The sequence below is a fragment of the Dermacentor albipictus genome, chromosome 8 (genome assembly GCF_038994185.2).
Source record: "Dermacentor albipictus isolate Rhodes 1998 colony chromosome 8, USDA_Dalb.pri_finalv2, whole genome shotgun sequence".
NCBI classification, from domain to species: Eukaryota; Metazoa; Arthropoda; class Arachnida; order Ixodida; family Ixodidae; genus Dermacentor; species Dermacentor albipictus.
Window position 1 is genome coordinate 124,440,428 of NC_091828.1, and position 11,162 is coordinate 124,451,589.

Consider the following 11,162-nt stretch of genomic DNA (forward strand, 5'->3'; position numbering starts at 1 on the left):
CGGCCAGCGCCGCTGGCACCTGCCGCGCAGCCAGCGCCGTCTACCGGGGCCGCCATCTTTCATCACAAATTTGTGCACCCCTCCGCTCTCGCCCGTCACACTACCCCCCTCTAGCCACCATAGCTCTAGTCTAGCTCTAGATTACTAATTGTGGTGTGGTGGCCAGCGCCTAGTGGATGCTAGCGGGGCCAAACTCGGCAACGTGCACATTCGCCGCAAATTTGCGCTCTTCATCAGTACCATCCTAGCCCGCATAGCGAGCTGACAAGAACAATAACCGGAAATAATCGGCTAGGCGCATCTCCGATACAACGACTGCTGCCATCCACCTGGCGGTGCCATTGTGGGGTCTCCCCTCTCCGTGCTCGTTCAACATGGCGGCGATCACACGGCTAGGCAGGTTGAGCCTGAAACTCGAGAAATTGTGGGCCGTCGGACCTCCGCAGGCCCGCTTTTTGTCGTCGGTCGTCAAGCATCGAGCACCATGTCAGGCCCCGTCGGCGGCGCCACAGCCTGCACAACAAACGCAACTGCTATTTCAGGTAATACAGTGGAGGCCTAAGAGGCAGTGTGTCTGTTTGCAACTAAAAAAAAACGAGTAGTTCTAGGGGACACTGGGTTAAGGGGCCCGCCGGGAAAGTGTGAGCCTGGTGGCACGCGCTTAGAAGCTGCTGCGCTGTCTCTCGCGATACTCTGTGCGTACGCACAAACTTTCTTTCGCCAACTGTTTTCGACGTCGTCTTCTCCGCGCCGCAGTATCGCCGCTTGACCTTGCGGCTCAAAAACGTGACTCCAGCGATCGCCGGCATTCGTGCGGTTTTTCTTGGGATTATCGCATCTGTTGGTTACGTGATTGCGCAACATATCTGACTCGTCTGAGGAAAAAACATCGATCTTTTAATAGCGGCGCGCGAGCGCCAGGCAGGGTAGCTGTTTCGGACCGTGTTGCGGCCGGGTTCTTTCAATGGATGTCCTGGGGTCAACGCACTTATTGCAGTTTTGGATCGTTTGGCAAACTTCAGCAAAACTTGCCCTACTTGCTTGGTGAGGCGACGAGTTTATCGCAGGAAAAAAGTTCTTAAGTTGCGGGTTCGCGCTATCCACTTTCTAACGCGGTACGTCGGCATTGTGTGTAAATGTGTCTGCTAGAGACGCCAAAGAACAAACAGATAAACAAAAAGAAAATCTACGAGCAATGTTGTTTTATCGCCTCCGTACTCGAGCATTGTCGCAATCTACGGATAGGGTTTGGCTCCCGATAACGCCGACGTAATCATGTACTGTTAGGTTCTTCTAACTAGAGCGACCGCGTCTCTTAAGTTTTTTTTCCCCCCTTATTTGGTTTAATTTATAAATTGCCGCTCACCCCTTAGTCCTCTGCCAGTTGTATATTCTATTTCTATGGGGTGCGTTGGTGTGTGAGCGCATTCATGTCCCAAAATTAAGCATTAGGGATTTAGTATTTGCTAGAAACGATATTAGCACGTAACGTATATTCTTAACGTGTCTACTGCGTTTCCTGATACTGTTGTACAATGTGGCACCCTATTCAGTTATTTAGTGAGTGTATTAAACTTTCGTAGGCTACAAGGGAGAAAGCAGCGTCCTTAAGTTGCCATGTTTTCGGCGTGGACTGCTTAGTCAAATTTCTTTCAAGTAATGTTTCAATTGAAGAATTATCGCTTCTGTGTCATCGTGAAGCATGTTGTTTAACATGCTGCTATAGCTCAATCATCAATGATGAAATTGCTTGAAGTGGCCATCACCAGCATTTGGTCCCTTTCAGTTGCCAATAAGAAAAACTTCAAGATGACACTATTATTAGAATAGATTGGTAGATGACACTGCTGGAACTGCAAATAGTTCAGTCATACTGCTAAGTTGCGGCATTCTTTCAACAAAACCTACAGATAGGTGGCATTTCCTCCTTGGAATTTCTGCATTAGCTCTCTTGTTAGATTTTTAGGGTTGAGCTAAGGCTAGCATATTGCTCAGATGATATTGTTACGTAGAGTCGGACACAACTGGGAAATGTAGTTACAATATATTTGCAAGTAGAGCAAGCACTGAAGCATACGTTCGAATGCACGTGCCAGATCAAAAGCGTCTTCTTCATTGACGCTCCTTTGGAGGAATATTACCATAAAAATATGAAATAAATACATTAGAAATTGAGTCAGCCCAGCAGACTTTTGGGTCTCTTCCTTACTCGAAAGTGACACAAATGTGGGAGAGAATTAAGAAATAGTCGATTTCACAGTTTTGTCAGGAGGGCCTTTATTTGTACGTGAAATGCCCATTGTAGTAGTTCAGTGGCTATGGTGTTTCTGGGTGTAGCTTGAGATTGAGGATTTCATTCTTAGCCATGGTTGCTGCATCTCAATTGGGGAAGGATGCAAGAGCGCTCATATGATGAACGTTAGTGCGTTAAAGAAATCCAGATGACTTAGGTTAATCCAGATTCGTCCATTCTCATATTGTGTGTGTTGCTGGGAAATTGTTATCTCCAACTGTCATTAATTTGTGTGCAAGATTTAGTAAGAGCCATTTTGAGCCTTAATTTTCTTGGCTAATAAGCACTCTTCACTGAAATGGGAAGACGATTTCAAACAAGGAATCCGCCAGTGCATCGTGGCATAGTAATCTCATTGGCGAGTCTAAAACGGCACAACACCTGTTTGCAGGATTTTATGGCTAGGGAAATTGAGGGTGAACCTAGTACCACTACCTTTTCTACAATTGCTGTGTTTTTCACAGCTGGTAGTGTTATTGAACTGAAATGGGCAAAAGAAAAAAAAATGACAAGTAATTACTTGGAAAGGCTGTACAGTGCTATTTCGTTGTGGGCTGCTAGAGATAAGGATGTCCCAAAGCTTGAGTTCTAATGTAAAAACACACATGTAGGTATTGTGTCTATTGCGTTTCCTGTAATTTTTTTTTTTTGTTGCACCTGACAACGTGCAGCTGCTTTCTCGTAGTAAGCACTTAGTGACAGTACATGGTGGAACTTGCTTATTCGGATCTGATGGCTGTGCCATCCTGCTTGCAGACTCAATTACGTACCTCATCGGTCATTGCCGAGCTCTCCATCCGGCCGAGTACTAGGGATGAGTGTGCAGACTACAGTGGAATGTTTCTGCCTTTGCACTGGCAAGGCTGCTGCTCAGTAATTTTAGTATCGAGATATTGTCGTCCGACTTTCAGTATTTTATTTTGACGTGAAACAGTCTACTTTAGCACACACGTGCCACCTTGTAGCTTAGCTCTCTCCATGTTTTATATATAAATAAAGAAAGAAAAGGTTAGGCCTCTTTACAGCTTTTTGGCCGGCATTAATACTGCGGGGCTGAAACTTAAAGGAGTACTTGGCAAATATATTTTGTAAGGTACGAAAACACTTCTTGCTTGTAAAGGGATGACACTTAGCAAGTATGAAAGTTGGGAACTTATTGTATACTTTTATTTCGTACTGAAGTTGATCTCGAAATGCTGGACCAGGTATCATTGACGTCATGATATCATTACAGAGCGAAATTTGTTGATGTTATTAGCACTAAGGCTAGGTATTGTGATGTTGCTCGTAAAAGTAATAAACAAATGCTGCATGCCTTTTGGCTGCGTTCATGTGCAACAGTCGCAGTGATAGCAGGAACAGAGAAAGTCAATTTATTGTGACGCATCCACCCGCTTGTTACCAAAACTGGTGTGCAGACGCTTTGCCAGTATTATTTCTAGGGCTTAGACCTCCCTTTCATGCAAAGAAATGGCAATTTGAAAATGTCATATCATTATTTCCTTGATCTGTTTAAGGACAAGACAGGTAAATACTGGAAGAAGATGTATTTTCTAATCTAAATGTGCAAAGTGCACAGAGAATGAGTGTATTCAACGAAACGGCAAAAAATGTTTTGTGGAAACTTTTTCACCAGTGGAGGGGCAACACCAGGCAGAGCACTGGAAGCGAGCTTTATCCCAAGCCACCTATGGCTTTGTGTGGAACTTGTGCCAGCAGTTCTTGCCAGATGTGAAGCAGAGATGCACATTTCATTTTCTTTACATTGCCACTGCAGCCGGTGACCTTGCATCGGTCTGTCTCTTCCAATTGTGCTTTTAAAAGAAAGCGAGTTGCACACCAAACTTGTTCATCCTTGTCTTGTGTTCCAAACCTAGTCCAACAAATGAAGCATGCTGCCTGCCATTCAGTGTTGACCTGAGACATCTAGACAGAAACTTGGTACTCAATGCCAAAACACGACGAGGAAAACTTTTTCTGGTGTGTTGCTGTAGGCAACGTTCATACCTAAAAGGTAAAAGGGAAATTAAGAAAGTCAACAAAATTTTAAGGAAAATGATAGGCGTAACATTAAGAGACAAAAACACAACATGATTTAGAGAGTGAACCTAAGGAGTTGTAATGTTAGTTGAGGTGAGGAAGAAAAAGTGTAGTTTGGAAGGTCATGTAATGAAAGAACCAGATAACCGCATGATAGTTACAGAAGGGGGTTCGAAGAGAATGGAAATGCAGTCCAGGATGGGTGAAGGTTATGCGGCGTGATGAAATTGGAAAATTTGCAGGTGTATGTTGTATTATGCTTATCAAGTTATGTAGGAAAGTGGGAACTGGGGCGCGATCGGAGATATTTTGTTCGATACGCGTTCTGTTCAGTTGCTGCAACGTCACAAAGTTGCAGCATGCAAAATTTGTGACAGCGGGGCGGAGAGAGCAGCCAATCAGGAAGCGGTCACCTCCCCGGAAGTTTACCTCCGTCGTTTGTCGTCTGCTTGCAAACAGTATACTACAAAGCCAAATGTTTCTCGTCTTCCAATTGAATGAAATCTTTGTCTAAAAAAACGCATTTTTTCTTCTCAAGCCCAAACACGTTTTCAAATAGCAGTACGTGTGACTACTGCAATTTATAACTATTAGGTTCTTTGCGTCGTCCCTAGGTGGTGTCACTCACAGCGAGAAGGAAAAAGAAAAAAAAAAACGACGGGAAGAGTGGCGCACTTTTCAAGAGGCAGCCACAACATCCCAGTGGCTCGCTGGCACCGATGATGTTGTCGATTTCTCTGTACAACCAACGAATTATTTGTTTCGAGAAACAAAAACGACGCCGGAATTCACTTTCTGCCATTTCTTCAAACGCGTTTCGCACCCCCACCCACTCTCCTCCTTCCTCTAGAAACGCCAGCGAAACAACCGAAGTTTCCAACGGAAGCGCCATTTTCTAGAATTAAACTATGGATCGGATTCAAACGTGCCATTCGTGCCATGCCGCAGCCGAAAAGGCCACCTGTTGGATCCAATCCAATCCACGAGACACACCATGCGAAGCCGTATGATCGCTCCAAACTTCTCAGCTCCCGTCGCGTTCGGACGAAATGCTCGGTGGGTGGATGATTGACAGGAGCGTGTCGTCATTTTGACGTCACCAAAAACGGGGCGGCGCCCCGCGGCAGGCGACGTCGGCGCGGAGTAGGCCAATCGCGCGCGCCGGTAACCGAACGAACGCGCCGAACAACCATCTCCGATCGCACCCCTGAATACTGCTGGAAAGGGATGGGGTGGTGGGGGGGGGGCCTTTGGTCTGCAGTAGGCATAAATAATTTGGGGATGACGGCAACTGTTAGGTCTCCTAGCATCTGTATAACAGTCTGTCATTTTTTTTTCTGTTTTTCCAATTATTCTGGCTGCAGTTGCTGCTTTCCGATGGGGGCACATTGCAAAAGCACACATGAAGCCCCGCAAGTAGTGGAAAAAATCAGATTGCTTCCAAGAGCCCTTAGTGACATAACACACATGCCTTGCTTAACTGTATTCATTGAGACCTAATGTTCAGTGGGATGGCTACTTGCTAAATTTTAACACATTAGATTCGAATTAACGTATCACGAGTAATTGTTCATTAACTCTTTATAGTCCAATGATACCCCGTAGGAATCATTGCGTTATTACAGGAAATATCTGGAATAGACAAGCTCTTGAGAAATATCAGTACAAGCAATGCTAATTACTTATTGTCAACTTTGTGCTGCAGGTCAGTGTTCCTCCCTGAAATTTCACATACGTCCATGCCTTGCATGGCAGTGAGGTTAGGCCTCTGCTCTCTATTTGGAGCCTGCTGCCTAATGCATATCACCTGCCTTGGGTGGCATAAAAGTGGTCCTCCAGTAATCTGTGGCCAAGTTTTATGCCATTATGGTTGTGAACTAAGAAACCTGAACTGCACGCTGCTTACAATACGGATAGCTTTTGACAGTTCATGAGAACAACCTTCGGTTCGTTGTCAACTGTGTGAATTTTCCCTTAATTTCTCTTCCCTTTTGTCTGTCCAGATGCACATAATGTAAAATTTTCTCGTCATTGGTAAATTCAGATTAGAGTTAGAAACGAGTTATGTGTTTCCTCTCATATTGGTGAAGAATTCACCGAGTATTGAATGTACGGTAAAGAAACCGTGGAAATCCAGATTATCCAAGAGCCTTCAGCTGTGGTGCCTATGTGTCATTGGTTATCTTGAGAGGTTAAAATATATAAAATAATAAGTCATGGCCATAGTTACTTTTACGAGATTAAACTCTATAAGGGATAGCCTTTTTGTAGTATCTGTGTATAGAAGGAGACTCTCGGTAAACATTTAGTTGCATTGTGGTTTCCATTAGGGGTGATGTACGTTCCGGAGGAGGGCAGAGCACTTTTAACAGAGTGCTGCAAAATTTGTTTACCCAAAATACTCTCCTCTTTGTACATGTTTGCTTTGATCACAGGCACGTGAAACTGTTTTGGTGCCATGGGATTAATTTCACGGTCGTTGGCTTTCTTGCAGGTGCAGGCACCAACACAGTTCCTCCCGTCACGGTCATACAGCGAGAAGGCGCCGCTGACGGTAGAATCTATCCGCGACAGAACCATGCTCGTGTTGAAGCTGTACGACAAGATTGACCCTGAGAAGGTCGGTTCATAAACTTTCCAAGACTAACTATGTTCTGACTGTTTTGTATAGTTTTGTGAGTAAGTTAGCATATTTGTGGAGAAATATGAAATATTTGTCTTTCTTTCTTTACTTGCCGTGGTAGTTTAGTGCGTGTGGGATTGCACTGCTGAGCTCAAGGTTGTGGGTGCGATCCCAGTCATAGCAGTTGCATTTCGATAGAGGCAAAATGCAGACATTTGCACACTTAGATTTAGGTGCATGTTAAAACACCCCAGGTGGTTAAAATTAATCCGGAGTTCCCAACTACAGCATGCCTCAAAGTGAGGTTGCAGTTTTGGCACGTAAAACCTCAGAATTTGGTTAATTTAAACTGATTTGTCTCTGCGGTGTCCACATGCAAGCTGCTCATGGACAAAAAAAAAAATGGTTGTGTATCAAATCATGGCCTGTAAGCTACCCTTTGTGGACTTCATTTTGTGGATTTGTGCGAAGGGTCCTCAAGGGTTTTGTCGAAATAGTGGCCCATCATCTGAGGCGTGAAGTAAAGCTGTCCTCCTCCTCTTGACCTTTCCTGCAGCTCACGCTTGAATCGCATTTCATCTACGACCTGGGCCTAGACAGCCTGGACTGTGTCGAAGTCATCATGGCCATCGAAGATGAGTTTGGTCAGTGCCCACGACTTTGCTGTCCGTATGCTTTGAACAAAAGCTCTGTGACAAATACTAGCCATCTGTAAATGTAAAGCCAACCATGCTTACATGTGTTCTTGTGGGCTGCAGATAGATTTTTTTATTGTTGAAAGATTTTATGTTTAGCATTCCAGGTCCTACAGTTTGTCATTTAACCTTTGCACAGTGTGGCATGAAGCCTTGGCAAAATTCTGCAAGTGTTTTTATTGTTGAATCGGAAACTGACCTTAGTGGCACAAGACAAAACACACGTAGGTTAATTGGTTTGCATGAAATATGGCATTGTATACCATAGGCCTTCTGCCAGGGTTACATTTTGATGGTTCACTTTTAAATCACTCAATCTATAAATGAGTTCATTGACCAGTGATAGGATAGCAGCTTCACTGAACTTAGTGCTATGTGCTGTCAGCACAATGTGCATACCTGCCAACTCTCCTGATTCATCCAGGAGACTTCTGAATTCGAACCAATCTTCTCGATTGTATGGACATGGCCATAAAACTCCCAAACAACTGCCCCAGCCTTGTGCTAAAAAACAAAAACAAGATTTTGCCTCGTCAAGTCAGATTTAGATTCAAGCTAGTCGTGTTGGCCTAACTCAGTTTGTTTCAAATTGAGACATGCATTAAGAATGGTACGTGAGAAAAAGGTTGAACATGCACTGCATAATGGGCTTTTCCCTAAGCTAGCCTTGCTGCCATATAGCTGCGTGATGCAGTGAAGCATATTAGGAGCAGAAAGGAGTCACTGCCATGAGGCATAGTATGTGTTCCTTAATTATCCACATACACATGTGCTGTCTCCAGTAACAGCACGAGCACCAGGATGTCTAATAACTTTACTGGCAGTCATTCAGACCTGTGTCTTATGGTGCTGTGGCTGAGAAAAAAAAGAAATTGTGAATTTTTTTTAAATCGGCGGAGAAGGCAGCAAGATTTGTCGATAGGTGTCGCCGCAGTGAGCAATGGAACAAAATGTGATAGGTGTAACATTGTGAGACAGCAAGACAGTGGTGTATATTTGAGAGAAATCGAGCATAGTCAATATTCCTAATAAGATTTAAAAGGCTTAACTGCAGTTGGGCTGGCCAGGTAATGCGTAGGGCACATAGCTGCTGGTCCGTTAGAGTTGCAGAACGGGTGTCAAGAGAAAGGAAGCACAATTGAGGCTGGCAGATATGGTGTGATGAAATTTGGAAATTTGCAGACATAGGACACAGGGGGTCAGCTGGCGCAAGACGTAATTGTAGATCGCTGGGTGATGTCTTCTTCCCTCAGTGGACATAAAATAGGCTGATGATGATGATGTGTAAACTTCTCTGCAAGTAGCGTGTAAGGTAATTTCCTGGCAAGTTGTGTTCTGTCTCACCTTGGGTCTTCTTGTTGCTGCAACAGGTTTTGAGATTCCAGACACGGATGCAGAGAAGTTGGTGAAGCCTTCGGACATCATTCAGTACGTGGCCGACAAAGAGGACGTATACAAATAGGTGGTGGCTGCTACTATAAGAGGTAAGCAGTCTCAGCGTGGTGGTGCTGCGCTACTTATTTCATATTGTCATTTAGGAATTTGTTAAAGTTGTGTCAAGCTGCTGCTCTTTGGTTTAGGGTCTGCATACCTGCCTAACCTCTCAAATGTTTCGTAAAACGTTGACACAAGCTTCACACAGAGCCCATACTCTGTGCCTTGTTCCTTATACAGCATCACCACTCTTGTGCTGCACTTTGTGTGAGAAAGTGGTGCATCCTGCTGTCGTTGACATTCTCTTCCTCTGTGTCGACAGCCAGCAGACTGAACTTGTGTTTTGTTGTGCACTGTGATGCAATGCCAAGCGTATTTTTCAAGTTGTTGTCACTTGCTGCATGCTCGACGAGCTGTGACCTGCTATGTTGCAGTTCCATACTTGAATCGGCAACTACCGATTCCATGAGTATGACGCAGTCTGTGTCGGCACTGGAGGCATGCATGCTGGATGTGCTAGGTTACGGCTTCGTACTCTATCTGGCGATTCCTGGAGTATGGCATGTCTTGCCACCTTATGTTATGAATTCCACGCTTGCCTTCGTTTCTTACCAAACACTCCACACATAGTCCTCTTGAGATGACTATCTTCACTCATTGGGGCCCTGAGTGAAATGTCAGCCAGTCATTCAACGTGGTCGCGAAGCAAGTGGCTGAACGAACGTGATGCAGCACACTGATGCAGGCAATTTGATTGAGGCGACAGCAAGATGCGCGCGAGAGGAAAAAAAAAAAATGGCCAATCAGCGGCACGCAAGTGTCTTTTGAGAAAGGTGCGATAACATCATCTTCTCTACGGCAACACCATTTTGAATACTGTATAAGCAAAATATGCACAAAGAAATCGGCTTCAAGACAAACCCAAAGTGGCGGCGGCCAGTTGCTGCCTTCGCATGTTGCAAGCATGTACACTCTGAACATGTTTGGCAAATTTTCTATAATTTCGCATCCACCCCGGCACTTATAGTGCCTCTTTTCCAATATTTCAAGATTGAATTTGACTTGCAGATATTGCAGAGAGATTCTTGAATGTATAAATGTAGCATAAATGGCATTTTGCTGAGAGTAGATTTTTTGGGGATTCTTTTACTCTTTACTTTTACCTGCGTCTCCCCTTAAAGCATTGCGCTGTTTGTTTGCAACCCTTGGGGTGTATCTTTTCCCCCAAAAAAATTGTCATAGGTCTATCTTGCATTTCCTTCATAATGCTTTGTGCTTGCTACTTTCCTGCCATGAATTGTATGTCATCTGATAATGTGCATGCCATATGTGACCTTGAAGTGCCAGAAAAGCACACTGAATAGGTGACGACTGTTGTTTGAAGACAAGTTAAGTCCAATAATGTGCGAGCTTTTCTTGGAGTACACCAAGTATCTTTTTTCAGAACAAGGAATAGAAAGCCCAAAAGCTATGTTATGAAAATGTCTTTTGTTCGTTTCTTTTTCTTTCCAGGTTGCCGAAAGTTTTGTACGGGCTTGGCATGGGCCTGTCTATCTGAACCGTCGTCGAAGGAAGATAGTGCACACCTTTTCATTTTTTTCTGTGTACAGTAGACAAATAAATCCTGGTTTGTTCTACATTGTGCCCAGGGCAAGGTGCTCCTGACAATGTTGCACAGCCCACAACCGCATGGAATCGAATCGTGCTAAGCATGAATCATCCTGGTCTCCTGAAAAGAAACGCTAGTTAAATTGAATCTATGAGGGACGTTCCGAAAGTAAGTTTCATCATTTATTTTCACACGGAACCTTTATTGCCAAAAAAAATATACACCATGGCATCATGAACTATACATCTTGCACTATTTTTTCCACATAAGTAGTCGCTACAGATATCGAGTCAGTTGTCGTAGCGTGCAATCAGTTTGAAGAAACCGGTCTGGCAAAACTCGGTGCCCTGCAATGCAAGGAATTGTCGCACAGCCTGCTCCACCTGAGCATTGTTTAGGAAGTGATGTCCCGAGAGTGTGGCTTTCAATGCAGGGAACAGGTGCCCATTCATACCGGATAACAGCATG

General features: G+C 44.3%; 1 protein-coding gene across 2 annotated transcripts; it reads left to right on the top strand.

Moving 5' to 3' along the window:
• The first annotated feature begins 158 nt into the window (after positions 1-158).
• ND-ACP (NADH dehydrogenase (ubiquinone) acyl carrier protein) lies at positions 159-10,722 on the top strand. 2 transcript variants are annotated; one of them, XM_070524407.1, is made up of 5 exons: positions 159-542; positions 6,828-6,953; positions 7,513-7,600; positions 9,022-9,135; positions 10,598-10,722. In XM_070524407.1, the coding sequence occupies exons 1-4, from the start codon at positions 375-377 to the stop codon at positions 9,111-9,113; spliced, it is 474 nt and encodes a 157-aa protein (XP_070380508.1). In that variant the 5' UTR covers positions 159-374; the 3' UTR covers positions 9,114-9,135; positions 10,598-10,722. The 2 variants fall into 2 exon arrangements, with proteins under 2 accessions (XP_070380508.1, XP_065308089.1); XM_065452017.2 differs by having other exon boundaries at positions 6,834-6,953.
• Positions 10,723-11,162: the final 440 nt, after the last annotated feature.